The sequence below is a fragment of the Melanostigma gelatinosum genome (assembly GCF_949748355.1).
Source record: "Melanostigma gelatinosum genome assembly, chromosome: 13".
NCBI lineage: Eukaryota > Metazoa > Chordata > Actinopteri > Perciformes > Zoarcidae > Melanostigma > Melanostigma gelatinosum.
The window spans coordinates 26,306,130-26,323,629 of record NC_136646.1 but is presented as its reverse complement, the minus strand read 5'-3'; the positions used below and the strand labels follow the sequence as shown (position 1 = coordinate 26,323,629).

Sequence of the window (17,500 nt, the reverse complement as noted above, 5' to 3'; positions counted from 1 at the left end):
TGGTCGGCGGTTCGATCCTCGGCTGCTACGTGTCCTGTGCCGAAGTGTCCCTGAGCAAGACACTGAACCCCTAACTGCTCCCCGGGCGCTTCTCAGCAGCCCACTGCTCCCAATAAGATAGGGATGGGTTCAATGCAGAGGACAACTTTCGTATATGTGTAAATGTATATGACAATTAACTTAAAACTTAACAGCTGGGAGAGGCTCCGTCGCCACAGTAACGCTACATTAAAGAACAGAACAGAGCGATGCAGGATGAACAAAGACAGACCGGAGATGCACCGATAGTCAGTTCCCAAGAGAGGAGCTGGCTCTGCTGTTTGGAAGTCTTTTGGTTTTAAAAAATCCGACGTAGACCGAAAGACCAAATATTGCAAAGTGTGTGGAGCGACTGCTGTTGCCGCTGGTGGTAACACGAGAAACTTACTCCATCACCTCAGCAGAAAACGTGTGTTGGAATACCAAGAGTGTGATGACGGCCGGTAACCGGTAACGTTGGCGAGAGTGAAACAGTGAAGCCGAAGGGTCACACATCGCTTGAAGAGGCATTTGCTCGAGGCAGCATATGACAAGAAAAGCAAGCGGTGGAGCGACATTACGAACGCAATAAGGAGCCACCAATGCAAGGACAATGTCCCGCTACAGACGGTCGAGAAAGACTCAGAGCAATGATTAAAACACTGGATTCAAGGTATTTCTTATACTTCAGCCAAACTGCTATCCCAACATTATAGGAACAAACGAGCAAAGCCTTTATACATGATGAAATTCACATGTTTGTATATTCTATGTACTCCTGACAGCAGAGTGAGCCTCTATAAACCTATATGAAAACATTCAAGAAAAAAAGAATTCCGTGAAACCGCCAGAATCTTAAAAAATACCTTCATACTAATTTTTGGTCATACCGCCCAGCACTACCTCTACCTGTCTGTAGAGTTGTAATCATACCGACACCAGTACTGGAAATATATTCTAATTCTAGTCTAATATGTTTCATGCTCATATACAACAACAGGTGTGCATCCATACGGTTCAGGTTCCACTCGTCCGGCTCCACTCGTCCGGCTCCACTCGTCCCGCTCCACTCGTCCGGCTCTACGCGTCCGGCTCCACGCGTCCGGCTCCACTCGTCCGGCTCCACGCGTCCGGCTCCACGCGTCCGGCTCTACGCGTCCGGCTCCACGCGTCCGGCTCCACTCGTCCGGCTCCACTCGTCCGGCTCCACTCGTCCCGCTCCACTCGTCCGGCTCCACGCGTCCGGCTCTACGCGTCCGGCTCTACGCGTCCGGCTCCACGCGTCCGGCTCCACGCGTCCGGCTCCAAGCGTCCGGCTCCACTCGTCCGGCTCCACTCGTCCGGCTCCACTCGTCCGGCTCCACTCGTCCGGCTCCACTCGTCCCGCTCCACTCGTCCGGCTCCACGCGTCCGGCTCTACGCGTCCGGCTCTACGCGTCCGGCTCCACGCGTCCGGCTCCACGCGTCCGGCTCCAAGCGTCCGGCTCCACTCGTCCGGCTCCACTCGTCCGGCTCCACTCGTCCGGCTCCACTCGTCCGGCTCCACTCGTCCGGCTCCACGCGTCCGGCTCCACTCGTCCGGCTCCACGCGTCCGGCTCCACGCGTCCGGCTCCACTCGTCCGGCTCCACGCGTCCGGCTCCACTCGTCCGGCTCCACGCGTCCGGCTCCACTCGTCCGGCTCCACGCGTCCGGCTCCACGCGTCCGGCTCCACGCGTCCGGCTCCACGCGTCCGGCTCCACTCGTCCGGCTCCACGCGTCCGGCTCCACTCGTCCGGCTCCACTCGTCCGGCTCCACTCGTCCGGCTCCACTCGTCCGGCTCCACGCGTCCGGCTCCACTGGTCCGGCTCCACTGGTCCGGTTCCACGCGTCCGGCTCCACTCGTCCGGTTCCACGCGTCCGGCTCCACTCGTCCGGCTCCACTGGTCCGGCTCCACTCGTCCGGTTCCACTCGTCCGGCTCCACTCGTCCGGCTCCACTCGTCCGGCTCCACTCGTCCGGCTCCACTCGTCCGGCTCCACTCGTCCGGCTCCACTCGTCCGGCTCCACTCGTCCGGCTCCACTCGTCCGGTTCCACGCGTCCGGTTCCACGCGTCCGGCTCCACGCGTCCGGCTCCACGCGTCCGGCTCCACGCGTCCGGCTCCACTCGTCCGGCTCCACTCGTCCGGTTCCACGCGTCCGGTTCCACGCGTCCGGCTCCACTCGTCCGGTTCCACGCGTCCGGCTCCACGCGTCCGGCTCCACGCGTCCGGCTCCACGCGTCCGGCTCCACTCGTCCGGCTCCACTCGTCCGGTTCCACGCGTCCGGCTCCACGCGTCCGGCTCCACTCGTCCGGCTCCACTCGTCCGGCTCCACTCGTCCGGCTCCACTCGTCCGGTTCCACGCGTCCGGTTCCACGCGTCCGGCTCCACGCGTCCGGCTCCACGCGTCCGGCTCCACTCGTCCGGCTCCACTCGTCCGGTTCCACGCGTCCGGCTCCACGCGTCCGGCTCCACGCGTCCGGCTCCACGCGTCCGGCTCCACGCGTCCGGCTCCACTCGTCCGGCTGCACGCGTCCGGCTCCACGCGTCCGGCTCCACGCGTCCGGCTCCACTCGTCCGGCTCCACTCGTCCGGCTCCACTCGTCCGGCTCCACTCGTCCGGCTGCACGCGTCCGGCTCCACTCGTCCGGTTCCACTCGTCCGGTTCCACGCGTCCGGCTCCACTCGTCCGGCTCCACGCGTCCGGCTCCACTCGTCCGGCTCCACTCGTCCGGTTCCACGCGTCCGGCTCCGGTACCTGTTGGCTACATGTTGACCTAACTTTCTACCTGTCTGTCTACCTGTCCGTATCTCAGTGAGGTCAGAGGAGGCCCTGTACCTGTTGGCTACATGTTACTACCGCTCGGGGAAGCCATATAAAGCGTACCGGCTGCTGAAGGCTCACAGCTGCTCCACTCCGCAGGTTCGATTCTTGTTGGCAAAGTGCTGCGTCGAACTCAGCAAGTAAGCACACAGAACTAGTTAAAACATGTAAACCTAGTCGTACTTTCGTACCAGTAGAAACAGACATTTTTATGTCTTTCAATGGAGCTGTTAATTCTGAGACATTTGAAAATGAAACAAAATGACTAAAGCTGTCCACCTGTCTCTCTCTTTATCTACCTATCTGTCTCTCAGGCTGGCTGAAGGAGAACAGGTTCTGATTGGTGGAGTGCTGAACAAACAGAAGAGTCAGGATGACATCATCACAGAATTTGGAGACTCCGCCCCCTTCACACTGTCGTTACTGGGACACATTTACTGGTAAAACAGTTCAGTCAGTCTGCTACCGGTGTTAATGATGTTGGACACCAGTTTACTGACCATATCTCTCTCTCTGTCTGAGCAGTAAGACAGATCGTGTTGCTAAAGGTGCAGAATGTTTCCAGAGGAGTTTAACTCTGAACCCGTTCCTCTGGTTGCCTTTCCAGAACCTCTGTCACCTAGGTAATTCACACACACACACACCTGACCAGGTGAGTCCTGACACTAACTAACGTCATCATGTGATTTACGTCTGTGTTCCAGGAGAGAAACCAGATCCAGATCAAGTCTTTAGGTTGTCCTCTCTACACAACTCGTCTATTGCGCCGCTGCCTCCTTCTGTTAGCCCCGCCCAGAACCCCCCCCACCGCCTAGACACCGCCCTCATGGAGACGCCCCAGGACACCCTGGTACATAAAACACGTCCACTACTCAGATTACTGAGGGTTTAATTAACTTTCAGTTTCAATGTTTTAAATCGGATAATCAGATTAAATGATCAGATTAATGAGGTGGCTGTAGTCTGATAATCTGATTAAATGATGTTGACATATGTTTTGTTTCCTTCTCAGGAGTTGAATCGTTTGAATCTAGAATCGTCTAACGGAAAGATGATGTCTGATTTGTCGGTTTCCTACATTGACTCCTCCCTAATCTCCCCGGAGACTGGCTCCCTATTGAGTAACTCTGTTTCCATGGCGTCAGCTGGCTCCTTGTTGGCGAAACAGAACAAGCCCAAAAGTGGGCGGAGTTTACTTGGAGGACCTGCAGCACTCAGCCCGCTGACACCCAGGTGAGTTCTTGAACACATGTAACACCTCTACAGGTAAATGCTCCCATTTAACTCTAGTGAAACCTGTATGAGGGGGGAATTCAACCCACCAATAGAAACACGGCTGCTCTGTGTGAAACACCTTGTTTTACAGTTTATTATTATTTGTTTATTGCCCATGACATCACATTTTTTTAACCCAATGAGGGAATTTATATGAATACAAACGCAAAGAGAGTCCCCGTCTGTTGGTTTACCCGTCTGTTGGTTTACCCCTCTGTTACAAGGTAATAAACACACAGGGACCTAACTAAGGCCAGACACCAAGTTAAACCTCTTACGGTAAGAGGACTGTTAGTGGTCCTTGGTGGTCCTTCCGAGTTTCTTGGTTAAACTCAGGTGTGGAGCTTTCAGCTGCGCGAAAATAAAACCTGTGTGTTGGCAGAGCGTTTCCTCTGAAATAAAGGGTATTCTACTTCCTTATAACCGGCACAAAGTCAACGTTAACGGGCAGAGAAATGGGCGTAATCCGTTCTCAGGATCGAAAAACAAAACAAAAACAGTCTTTATTCATCTGCGAAATTAAGACTGACCTAGGTTCTTTTAAAAGCAACAGTTCTTCTCCGTGCCTCCTCCTCCGCTGCGAGTCAGACGGGAACGGCGGTGCGTTAAGGTACACTCTGATATTTTTCAACTCATGACATCTGGTCATGAACCCGGCAGTCCCTCCTCGGCATTCCCGCCCTCGTACAATAAGGACCCAGCGAACTCAGCCCTGAGTTTTGGTCAACCGAAACTCAGAATTCACACGTAGGTGTAAAAATGTTTCTTGGGGGTTTGGTGGTGTTATCTTAACTCGGATCAGGCTTTTCCTTTGATGAGCAGCACATGGTCCCAACACTTCTTTAGCTTTAGCTTACATCATTCTTAACATTCATTGTTTTCTATAGTTTTGGCATCCTGCCCCTGGAGCCCAGCCCGGGAGACCCCACATATCTACAGAACTATTCAGCTTCCATGGAAACACAATCGACGGCTCCGGGCAAGAAGGTACACACACACACACACTACACACACATTACACCATTATACACACATAATATACATGCATAATGCACACATACACACACATTATAAACACATTACACGTACAGGGGCCACCCTACAAGAGACCTGCTGAAGCTTCATGATGAACCTGGTTCGTCCTGTGTGTCTCAGTCTGTCTCCAGGATCAGTCAGTCAAAATCTGTCTTCAGTCAGAGTGGAAACAGCAGAGATGTTCTCCCCATCCCCTTCAACCAATCACAGAGCTCCGCCCCTCACACCAGGTAACTATAGCACCCACTCTGTCCGTCTGATGACCTGTCTGTCTGGTGACATATCTGTCTGATGACCTGTCTGTCTCTCAGTGGCTCCCCTCAGGTCCTCAGTCCCAGTATGTCTGGTCCTCCAAACGTTCAGCCCAGAAGAAGCTCCAGACTGTTTACTAGTGCCAGTTCTACTGCCAAGGTACTGCTACTACAGTAATACTGCAGTACAACACCACTGTAATGCTGAACTAATACTGATTGAAGTCGTACTTTACGGTGGAGTACTTTACAGCATCCTAACGTCTGTCTCTGTTTCTGCAGGAGAACAGCAAGAAGTTAAAGATGAAGTTTCCTACAAAGATCCCCAACAGGAAAACTAAATGTAAATCAGCAAAGACGTCAAATAGCAGCAACCTGAACGAGAGTCTGGACATCCTGAGACTGGACGCCAGTCTGAGTCTACCAGACACCAAGATCCCCCATTACCAAAGGGCTGCTGCAGGTAATAATACTTATACTATGAAATACTGCAGTACTCGGTCTGAGTCTACCAGACCCCAAGATCCCCCAATACCAGAGGGCTACTGCAGGTAATAATACTGCAGTACTCGGTCTGAGTGTGAACATGATCTTACACTTAAACCTGAACCCTCTACAATAAGAACAGGAAGTTACACTGACGTTATAAACATGTTCTGTGTTTACACAGACAGTGTGATGGCGTTGCTACGGGAGATTGGACGTGGTTACCAGGCGTTGTGCTCGTACAACTGCAGAGAAGCTATCAACATCCTGACCTCACTGCCTCCTCAGCACTACAACACCGGCTGGGTCCTCACACACATCGGCAGGGCTTACTTTGAACTGGCCGAGTACACACAGGTAACACAGGTGACGCACCTTATTGACAGCTGCGTCAATAAGGTGCGGCCCGTAAAGAACCCCGAAGCTCCACTTCCGCTCCACTCCTACATTTTATACTTGTGGGGGTGACCTGATTGGCGTTTGGTTTCTGTTCACGTGGGTCATGATCTCATAATGTGTTTGTAGGCGGAGCGTCTGTTCAGCGAGGTTCGTAGGATCGAGTCGTACAGAGTTGAAGGAATGGAGATTTATTCAACTACACTGTGGCACCTGCAGAAAGACGTGGCGCTGTCCGCCCTGTCCAAAGACCTGACCGACATGGACAAGAACTGTCCCGAGGTAAGAACTGGTCCTGTCCTCAAACTGGACTGAGCTTAGACGTTTGGTTCTGCCCGGCCTTAAACCTGGACCCTGGCCTGTCAGACATGAGACCCTGACCCGAGACCAAGGGTGTGTTTTATTTTTTTAAGAATAACTCATTTGACTACAAAACAACCAGATATCAGATCTGAATGGACGAAATATTCAAGTTTAAAATCTTCCTTGGATAATTCGATGAGAACTAAATTAGAATGATCAATAGAAACCAAATCCATGAACCTACAGAGGGCTGTATTCAAAATCAAAGTGAAAAACCAAACCCACGTGCCTGTATGCCCCCCAACAACGTCTGGGCATGCTCCTGATGAGACGACGGATGGTGTCCTGGTGGATATCCTCCCAAACCTGGATCAGGGCATCAGTGAGGTCCTGGACAGTCTGTGGTCTTGGCGGCGTTGGATGCAGAATACAAAACGTCTGCGAGGTTTTTTTATTGGATTGAGGTCTGAACGTGAAGACCAGTCAATGGCATCAATGCCTTCGTCATCCAGGAACAGCCTACACACACTGACCTGGACATGGAGGAACCCAGGGCCCACTGCACCAGCGTAAGGTCGGACAATGGGTCTGAGGATTCTATCCCGGTACCTCACAGCAGTCAGGGTACCGTTAGTTGCACCTGGAGGTTTGTGCGACCCTCCAAGGATCTGCCTTTCCAGACCTTCAGTGACTCACAGTCAAACCAGTCCTGCTGGATGATGTTGCAGGCAGCATAACATTCTGGCTCACTAGCTCACTGTAGGCCATGTTGTAGAGCTCTGGGAGTGCTCCTCCTGGTCCTCCTCACACAAAGGAGCAGATACCGGTCCTCCTGCTGGGTCGTTGACCTTCTATGGCCCGGTCCAGATCCTATATAGTCACCTGTGCTCTGGTCACCTTTCTGTCTCTGATAACCCGTCTGTCTCTGCAGGCCTGGTGTGTAGCAGGAAACTGTTTCAGTCTGCAGAGGGAGCATGACATCGCCATCAAGTTCTTCCAGAGAGCCATCCAGGTGAGCCGCTGTTACCGTGGTTACTGTTTGGGGCGGTTTCACCTGTAGGTCTCTTATGTGTTTGACCCGTCTTTCTGTCCTCCCGTCTGTCTCTCAGGTGGACCCGGGCTTTGCTTATGCCTACACTCTGTTGGGTCATGAGTTTGTTCTGACAGAGGAGTTGGACCGAGCTCTCGCCTGCTTCCGTAACGCCATCAGAGTGAACAACAGACACTACAACGCCTGGTACAGTGACCTCTTTAGTTTATTGATCACAGGGCCGATGCTTCGAGACCCGGTTCCTCTGACAGTGTCTGTGTTGCTCTAGGTACGGTCTGGGGATGATTTACTACAAACAGGAGAAGTTCAACTTGGCAGAAATCCACTTTAAGAAAGCTTTGAGCATCAACCCTCAGAGCTCTGTGCTGCTCTGTCACATCGGAGTGGTACGTAGCTTGTAGCATCCGCCATCGATAACTGCTTCAGTCTTCTGCTATTAATTAGTGAGTGATGGATTCTGTGTGTGCAGGTGCAGCATGCTTTGAAGAAGTCTGATGCAGCTTTAGAGACTCTGAACAGAGCGATCGTGATCGACCCCAAAAATCCACTCTGCAAGTTCCACCGTGCCTCCATACTCTTTGCTAACGACAAGTACAAGGTAATCAATACTGATTTATACCAATCAATTCAGCCCTAACTATAAGCTCCTTAAGATATGATATTGCTCTCTAGTAGGATAATATGGTGCTATAAGCTCCTTAAGTTATGATGGTGCTCTCTAGTAGGGTAATATCGTACTATAAGATCCTTAAGATATGATAGTGCTCTCTAGTAGGGTAATATGGTACTGTAAGCTCTTTAAGTTATGATAGTGCTCTCTAGTAGGGTAATATGGTGCTATAAGCTCCTTAAGATATGATGGTGCTCTCTAGTAGGGTAATATGGTGCTATAAGCTCCTTAAGATATGATGGTGCTCTCTAGTAGGGTAATATGGTACTATAAGCTCCTTAAGTTATGATGGTTCTCTCTAGTAGGGTAATATGGTACTGTAAGCTCTTTAAGTTATGATAGTGCTCTCTAGTAGGGTAATATGGTGCTATAAGCTCCTTAAGATATGATAGTGCTCTCTAGTAGGGTAATATCGTACTATAAGCTCCTTAAGATATGATAGTGCTCTCTCGTCGGATCATATGGTACTACAAGCTCCTTAAGATATGATAGTGCTCTCTAGGAGGATAATATGGTACTGTAAGCTCCTTAAGTTATGATAGTGCTCTCTAGTAGGGTAATATGGTACTGTAAGCTCTTTAAGTTATGATAGTGCTCTCTAGTAGGGTAATATGGTACTGTAAGCTCCTTAAGATATGATAGTGCTCTCTAGGAGGATAATATGGTACTGTAAGCTCCTTAAGTTATGATAGTGCTCTCTAGTAGGGTAATATGGTACTGTAAGCTCTTTAAGTTATGATAGTGCTCTCTAGTAGGGTAATATGGTATTATAAGCTCCTTAAGTTATGATGGTGCTCTCTAGTAGGGTAATATGGTATTATAAGCTCCTTAAGTTATGATGGTGCTCTCTAGTAGGGTAATATGGTATTATAAGCTCCTTAAGTTATGATGGTGCTCTCTAGTAGGGTAATATGGTATTATAAGCTCCTTAAGTTATGATGGTGCTCTCTAGTAGGGTAATATGGTATTATAAGCTCCTTAAGTTATGATGGTGCTCTCTAGTAGGGTAATATGGTACTGTAAGCTCTTTAAGTTATGATAGTGCTCTCTAGTAGGGTAATATGGTATTATAAGCTCCTTAAGTTATGATGGTGCTCTCTAGTAGGGTAATATGGTATTATAAGCTCCTTAAGTTATGATGGTGCTCTCTAGTAGGGTAATATGGTATTATAAGCTCCTTAAGTTATGATGGTGCTCTCTAGTAGGGTAATATGGTGCTATAAGCTCCTTAAGATATGATGGTGCTCTCTAGTAGGGTAATATGGTATTATAAGCTCCTTAAGTTATGATGGTGCTCTCTAGTAGGGTAATATGGTACTATAAGATCCTTAAGATATGATAGTGCTCTCTAGGAGGGTAATATGGTACTATAAGATCCTTAAGATATGATAGTGCTCTCTCGTAGGATAATATGGTATTATAAGCTCCTTAAGTTATGATGGTGCTCTCTAGTAGGATAATATGGTACTGTAAGCTCTTTAAGTTATGACCCTGATTCGTCACACTCACTATCACGTGACCCGTACCCGGAAAAAAACAAACAGGCAGGGCGACCAGTCATTCATTTCAACATGGAAAACTAATTTCGAGCATTGCTGCTAGCACAACAGATATTAGCGAGCGCCGTGGCCAGCGGCGTCATCAGCCCTATTAAGCGGCCAAGCTAGTTAGCCGTAAATGCTATTCAGAGCTACGAGTTACAACAACAGTTATTGCCTCGTTGCTTTTAGATTATAATGAGAAGACACGCTGCTTCGTTTTACTTCTTCCGTTTGGTAGCCTTGAGAGACCTTAGTCTGTAAGTATGTCTGTATGAAAAGATGTACGAAGTTTATTCTCTCTCTGACCCGTCTCTCGCTCTCTCTCGCTCTCTCTCGCTCTCTCTGACCCGTCTGTCTTTCTGCAGGCTGCTCTGCAGGAGTTGGAGGAGTTGAAACAGATCGTTCCCAAAGAGTCTCTGGTTTACTTCCTCATAGGAAAGGTAATGACTTTAACCCTTTCATGCGTTTAGTTACATCTTCAGACTCAATACACGGTGTCACTAGTTAACTAGGTAATGTTTTAGCTGTATAAAGTGTATTTAGTAGTTTAGATACTGTGTTTAATGAATGGACTGGTGGTTGTTCTGTAAACCTGCGTCTGTCTCTTTACCTGGCTCCGCCCCCTCAGGTGTATAAGAAGCTGGGTCAGACTCACCTGGCTCTGATGAACTTCAGCTGGGCGATGGACTTGGATCCTAAAGGAGCAAACAACCAGATCAAAGAAGCCATCGACAAGAGATACCTGCCAGAGGACGAAGGTGAGACAGGTACAGCCATGTGATGATGTCATGATGTGAGAGATCAGTTCAGCTGATGTTCTTTAGTTTAATGTGTTATTATAGACTCGGGACCAGTCTGTTTCTGATGACGGAGGATCAGCTGATCACAGCTGATCACAGCTGATCAGAACACAGAAAGACAAGAGACAATACAGCTGATCCTTTCTCTAAACACTGACCTGATGCATCAAGTGGATATTTTTAGCTGAACATAATATTATGCATTGGTCCTCTACATCCTCTAGTCTAATGAGCAGACTTATAAACGCACTGTTACAACTCCTTCATAGTGTCATATTGCTTTTCGGAGAATTATGATGATAAGTTCATAGTAGATGCAAAAGTATACTTATGTACAATATATTATGTTGAACATTGTTGCTCCTGGATGGATCACAGCCAACCCAATTATGTTCAACACAGCTCCATGTCCTTGGTCATGGTGCCACGCTGCTTCATTTAACTTCTTCAGTTTGGTAGCCTTGAGAGACCTTAGTCTCTAAGTATGTCTGTATGAAGCATGAAAAGATGTACGACGATATATTATATTCGCGAATGCTAATCGCGGTTAGCATTTCCCCATTGGCGGTAATGTTAAAATTAGCTTAGAAGCTGGCGAGTCGGACATGTTATGATGTTCAGAGAAGAAGACAACTTTAGTGCTGTTAAAAGCATCTTGCCGTTCAATGGGGACACCTGCGGCTTATTTATGGACAAATTCTTTTTTCTTTTAAAAATTGGCAGGCGCGGCCTATATACAGGTGCGCTCTATAGTCCAGGAAGTACGGCACTCAAAAGCCATACTTTATGCTGTTAATAAAAAAGCAAAGAGTCAGAATTGTGAGAATGATGAAGTTTATTCTTTTAAGTGCTGTGGCACCATGACCAAGGACATGGAGCTGTGTTGAACATAATTGGGTTGCTGTGATCCATTCAGGAGCAACAATGTTCAACATAATATATTGTACATAAGTATACTTTTGCATCTACTATGAACTTATCATCATAATTCTCCAAAAAGCAATATGACACTATGAAGGAGTTGTAACAGTGCGTTTATAAGTATGCTCATTAGACTAGAGCAGGGATTCCCAAAGTGGGGTGCGCGCACCCCTGGGGGTGCACGAGCTGCCTCTAGGGGGTGTGCGAGAGGAAAAGTGTAATGGCGGTCTGATGGTGTAATAATATTAAATATTAAAACAAAATGTAATTTTAATTTAAAAACTGTCAGGTGGGACATCTGAAGCTATCAGTCGTAAAAGAGGAGAGGGACAGAGAGAGAGAGAGGGACAGAGAGAGAGAGAGGAATCGGAGGCGAGGGGAACGGAGAGGTGCGTTGGGGACAGACCGGGAGAAGAAATCGAGCCAGAGTCAGAGGAAGATGAGACGGAGGAGACCGGAAAGGAGGAAGGGATAGCACAGACACATCGGGATCACATCAGCCCATCGCGGAGTCAAGGTGAAAAAAGAGGAAACGAGAGTGAGCATCAGACTGGGAAAAAAAGAGGAAATATGATGAAAAGTATGTGTGTCTGGGCTTCACTTGGATTGGCAACGCAGATTCCCCAAAGCCACAGTGCGTGGTGTGCAGTGAGGTTCTGGCTCATATCAGTTACAGAATAGCGAGAAAGGGGCTACCGCACACAATCGCCGAAGACGTGAGCTTGCCAGCTGCCAGAGAGATGGTGGAATGTATGATTGGGGAGAAAGAAGCAAAAAAGTTGGACATGATCCCGGTGTCCAACAACACTGTGTCGCGCCGCATCGATGCTTTGTCCGAAGACATCCTGGCTACATTAGTCGCTCATTAATTGTAAATGAAATGTGATAATCTGCCTCTGAGCCTGTGCGTGTGTGCTCGCATCCGTATTGCTCTTTAAAAGTGACGCCTTGTGTCACTGAAAGTTATTGAAACTTTGTTGCAGTGTTTCAGGGCGTTTTCACACCTTCAGTTCGTTTGCTTTGTTGCAGTTGCTCCTTTGTTCGGTTTGTGTTCACACTGCAACATTTAACAGCGGACTAAATCTTGTAAACAAATGCCACGCGCGAGCAAACTGTTCTCTCATTGGTCCGATTCTTATGCGGCTATGAAGGCTTAAAAGGCTCTGTTGCTTCTTTTTTTTTTTTTTTATTAAGGGGGGGGGGGGGGTGCGCGAACCCGGTCGGGATGTAGAAGGGGGTGCGCGGCCTAAAACGTTTGGGAACCGCTGGACTAGAGGATGTAGAGGACCAATGCATAATATTATGTTCAGCAAAACATATCCACTTGATGCATCAGGTCAGTGTTGTGAGAAAGGACACCTGCCTTGTAAACTCCTGTGGGCTGATTTGAACACAAAGGTTTGTCTCAAGCTGAATCTGCAATTGGGCGACTGCTCCCATCATAACTCCATCTGATCATCCACAACATGACTCAAATATCAAAACATGATCAATACTAAAGCAGCACCGAAAGTAACAACCCAGTCATTACTGGAAACTGAAAATGTCCTGTTCATCTTCAAAAGAAGTTAGTTTTCAAAATGGTGAGAATTCAGTCTCGCTCTTCTTGGGCTGAAGACTCGTCCTGTGATGCTAAATAGCTTTTCACAGGCCGCTGAGGCAGGTAGAGGTGTGTTCAGCGTCACAGACAGCTTGCACACAGCTGCGAAGGATTTCACTAATGCTAATGCTAATGCCAAAGCTAACGCTGCGCTCTCTCTGCTCCCGTCAATCCTATGGTGTGGTGGTTAGCTATAGCTAACGTTAGCCAACTAGTGCTGCACAACTGTCAACACTTCCTCAGCTCACTAACTCGCTAGCGATCCACTGGTGTTGGTCTTCGTCACCACCGTCGTTTGTTGCGGGAGCAGCAGGTGCTTCCAGTTCTGCTTCCATCATGAAATCAGTCATCGTAGAGTGGAATGCTACTCATGTAGTCGCTCGCTAGCCCAGGATGCTACATGCTATAGCATGTAGCATCCTGGGCATCACTAGGAATCAAAACACCGCGGCTTTGAGAGCACTTGTTTGCAATTGCGCATTAACGTGATTAACCAATGATTTAACTTGCTGCTAGCACCACTAATTCACCAAACCTGCTTGCAGTCTGTGTTCCAACACAGTCCCCGACGCTGCTCTCAGGATTCATTTTGGTTCTAAAGATAGATTTGATTTTGTAGCGAGTAACGAAGGTTTCAGGGGAAATGTATCGGAGTCGAAGTATCAGTTTTCTTTGCAAAATATAGTAAAGTAAAAGTCAACAGAAATATAAGTAGTAAAGTACAGATACCCAAAAAAACTACTTAAGTACAGTAATGAAGTATTTGTACTTCGTTACTACACACCACTGCTTATAACCACATGATGGCGCCACAGTTATTATTAGTTCTAAGGCTGTAGCTATGTACGTATTCGTATTAAACCGTTCGGTACGAGGCTTACAACACGTTTGCATAATACTAGAGCATCTGGAAAATGCAGAAGCTTAAATTCACATACATTCACATACATTCACAACATAATACTTTCTGCGCTCATAGAGGACAGTGGTTCTCAGCTGGTCTGGCTGTGGGACCCACCATCACTCCTTAATGACAAGACGAGGCCCAAAGAGATCGTTTCATGATTTTACTTCCACAACTCAAACATTGAACGTACTGCTCTGCAATGTCTCTCCTCGTCTCAGCCCCCTGTGTCATGGTGTGTGGTACATCTCACTCAGTCAGGAAACTTGTCAGAATGCCCATATTTGATTGGCTGAGTACGCCGACAAAGCCTCTGCTGTTAAGTTTCGTTTCACGACAGTTACATGCTCGCCCACTGACCAATCACAGCACACTCTGCACCTCACTGCAGAGCTGTACATGGACACTGAGCTGCATGTAATGCTGACGTCATTATCGGCCGGCTAGCAGCTCTGACACGTCAAAGAAGACGCCCAACATGTCAAACTAAAGATCTGATTGGTTGAACACTATGACAATCAACAACATCGTTCCCATTCACTGAAAGTGCACATGGATGCACGTGTGAGTCTGCAGGCCTCTGGCTCTGTTCTACCTAGAGACACAGAGGTGAGATCTGATTGGATAAAAGCTCTACTTAAAAAAAGCTGCACTGGAAGCGGAGCAACTGAGGAAGACAGCAGCTGTACAATGAGAACATAAGATCATGGGAAAAATATGTTTATAAATTATAATACATGTGTATTTAAGAAACATTATTAAATTATAAAATAGATAACTTTGTGATTCTGTTTAGGCCAGCAGAGAAGGCCTTGCAGGCCCTGATGACCCACCACTGATATCTATCTATCTATCGCCTCAAACGCGTGAGTTGAAATTTTTCAACATCGGCGAAATAATCACGTGACGCTGTGGCGCGATAGCCTATCAGCGTTGAGTTGCTCCCCCCGTCATCACTGACTTCCTGCCGTTGTTGAATCAGGAAATAAATCCTGTAGCCGTCTGTGTTTACCCAGAGCTCTACGACACCTCATATCAATAGAGACCGGACCAAACTATGTGTATACATGTGTGTGTGTAAACCATACGGTACAAACAATGAATAGACGCTGCCGTATTTATTCTGAGTGCTGGTGGAGCTGCTACAATGTTAGCATAGCCTAGCACCGATCCATCCGAGCTCCATTGAGAAGACAAGTAGCCTACAAATCGGCATCATTACGTAGTTATTTCGGAGTCCCTTTTTGTCGGTTTATTGCCATTAAATCACAGCCAAATCAGTTTGTTTAGTGTTCCTACAGCTGTAGTAAACAGCGACGTGTGGCTGTTATCCACGGAGCTCCTCTCAACAATATTATGAACCAATGTATACAAATGGTCCCCGGCGAGACCTGCGGCGCGATTGACGCGAATATGCGGCGCGATGAATTCACGCCGCCTTTGGTGCGAACACGGCATAAGACGCAAGGAAAGGACCCAAGTGAGGGAAACGGGGATGCAGTTAAGAGACTTGAGAAGTACCCTCTGTCTCTCTCTGTGTCCAACCGTCTCTCATTACGTGTCTGTCTCTGTCTCCACCTGTCTAGCTGCTGAAGTGGACGACAGTCAGGACAGCAGTATCATGACAGACGCTGACGACACACAGCTCCACACGGCTGAGAGTGATGACGTCCTTTAACCCCGCCCCCTGCAATTAACCCCGCCCCCTGCTCATGCCAAGCCCTGCCCCGATTGGCTGGAGCAGTACTATTGCTAGACAACATTCTGACAGACGGCTGTTCAGTCACGCTCCGCCCCTCCTCACTGTCTTCTGATTGGCTGAAACAGACTGCTGCTGCCCTGAAGCCCCGCCCCCTGCCCCTCTTCCTCATACGTCATCAAGCTTGTCTTCTGACATCACAGCTGTTTTTTATGTTCTTTTTATCATCGTTATGGAAATAAATCAATAAAAACGTGTAAACCCCGCCGTCTGTCGACTTCTTGCTACCAACAGCCAATCAGAGCTCTCTGCAGTGATTGGACCAGGTGAGTGAATATTGATTATACCTGTGACAGTCGGGTACAGTTCATGTATGACTCCAGCAGGTGGAGGTGTGATCACAAGAAGAGAAGTTTCTTGAGGAAACTGCAGAAGAAGAAAACTCAGGTGACAAAGTGGTTTGTTAGTCGACGGGTAACTTTAATGAATCAATTAGTCTGAAATCAATCTTTAAAACGTCTGTTACAGTGAGACAAGTGAATCAGACAGACAGGTTCAACCTCTAATTGTGCACCCTAACCCTGCCGCAGAGTTGTTAGAGGAGCAGGTGGTGGAGGGCAAAGCTTGAACATTTTCATTTAGTCTTTATGAACGTGTATGGTCCTGTATCTGGACCTGAACCAGTGTGTTTTATTAAAGGTCTTATGCAGAGTGAATGTGGAGGAGAGTTTAACTGCACTGAGAATGATTCAACAGACGGGAACCACCTGGAACCTCACGGTCCTCCACAGCGAGCTCTGAGGCAGCTGTTAGATAAGCCACAGAAACCATTTGAATATCAAAATGTTCAGTTCTATCAGGAGAGGGCTGATATGACTTTTCATATTTGTAATCTTTAAATTCTTTGAAATATTAAGCTTTTTGCAAATTTTCTTTTGAATGGGATCTCTATGGAGAAAATCTTCAAATCCTGTTCAACTTCTTCAACTTTCAAAGCCTTCTTCCTCATACTTTCAGCTGCAGACACCATGAGACATTTCAACGAGAAGGGTTTTCAGCAGTGTAGTTTAAATGAGTTCGGGCTTCAACATGTTTCAGACGGGTATTCTCCCATTTCTTCATTTTCAGCAATTTTTTTACAATTATTTTCAGCTTTCAGCATTTCAACGCATTTTCTAGTTATAAATATTATCAATCTGTAAAATGATAGAAGTCATTGTTTCTGTTTGTACAATATTTAAAACATGTAACTCAAGTAAAGTACAGTTGGAGGAATTCAAGTACAAGTACCTCAGAAGGTATTATATTTACAAGTTAGAGGTATTAAAGTACTTCATCATCAGTGATGCAGTAGGTTACCATGGCAACAACAGCCTCCTCTCCCAGCATGCAGCAGGAGAGCGCCTCCCTCAGAGAGCGGCAGCAGGGTGGAGCAGCAGACGGACGGACCGCAGCCAGGAGGTAAGACACCACCTGTCTGTCTCTGTGTCTGTCTGTCCCTCTCTCTGTGGCCGTCTGTCCTTCACCTGTCTGTCTCTGCTCCACGTGTCTCACCACCGCTCCGCTGTTCTCAGGCTCTGCGGCGGCCAAAGCGGCAGACACATGCCGGTATTTTTCCGCCCCGTTACCGCTCGCTGCACCGCTCCACCGCCGTCTGTGTGCCTGTTAGCCTGCAGGCTAATGTAGCTTCAGGTCGAACACAG

The 17,500-nt window shown here is 47.9% G+C and overlaps 2 protein-coding genes across 3 annotated transcripts in view; both read left to right on the top strand.

The window, feature by feature from the left end:
* The window catches only part of cdc27 (cell division cycle 27), an 18,751-nt gene extending 2,696 nt beyond the window's left edge, over positions 1 to 16,055 (top strand). Inside the window, exons 3-20 of one of the 2 annotated variants that reach the window (XM_079281350.1) lie at positions 2,858 to 3,005; positions 3,180 to 3,305; positions 3,391 to 3,488; positions 3,570 to 3,715; positions 3,878 to 4,098; positions 5,028 to 5,127; positions 5,296 to 5,405; positions 5,487 to 5,586; positions 5,709 to 5,889; positions 6,097 to 6,269; positions 6,438 to 6,590; positions 7,543 to 7,623; positions 7,721 to 7,848; positions 7,931 to 8,048; positions 8,132 to 8,260; positions 10,239 to 10,313; positions 10,502 to 10,631; positions 15,685 to 16,055. In XM_079281350.1, coding sequence (XP_079137476.1) covers positions 2,858 to 3,005; positions 3,180 to 3,305; positions 3,391 to 3,488; positions 3,570 to 3,715; positions 3,878 to 4,098; positions 5,028 to 5,127; positions 5,296 to 5,405; positions 5,487 to 5,586; positions 5,709 to 5,889; positions 6,097 to 6,269; positions 6,438 to 6,590; positions 7,543 to 7,623; positions 7,721 to 7,848; positions 7,931 to 8,048; positions 8,132 to 8,260; positions 10,239 to 10,313; positions 10,502 to 10,631; positions 15,685 to 15,776 — 2,309 coding nt within the window. In that variant the 3' untranslated portion in view covers positions 15,777 to 16,055. Of the gene's footprint in view, positions 1 to 2,857; positions 3,006 to 3,179; positions 3,306 to 3,390; positions 3,489 to 3,569; positions 3,716 to 3,877; positions 4,099 to 5,027; positions 5,128 to 5,295; positions 5,406 to 5,486; positions 5,587 to 5,708; positions 5,890 to 6,096; positions 6,270 to 6,437; positions 6,591 to 7,542; positions 7,624 to 7,720; positions 7,849 to 7,930; positions 8,049 to 8,131; positions 8,261 to 10,238; positions 10,314 to 10,501; positions 10,641 to 15,684 lie in introns of both variants that reach the window. The other variant, XM_079281349.1, reaches the window with a different exon arrangement.
* A 1,102-nt stretch (positions 16,056 to 17,157) lies between these two features.
* Positions 17,158 to 17,500, top strand: part of maptb (microtubule-associated protein tau b) — a gene marked incomplete at its 5' end in the record, with an annotated part of 5,188 nt that continues 4,845 nt past the window's right edge. The window contains 2 exon segments of the mRNA XM_079281598.1: positions 17,158 to 17,258; positions 17,372 to 17,405. Coding sequence (XP_079137724.1) covers positions 17,158 to 17,258; positions 17,372 to 17,405 — 135 coding nt within the window.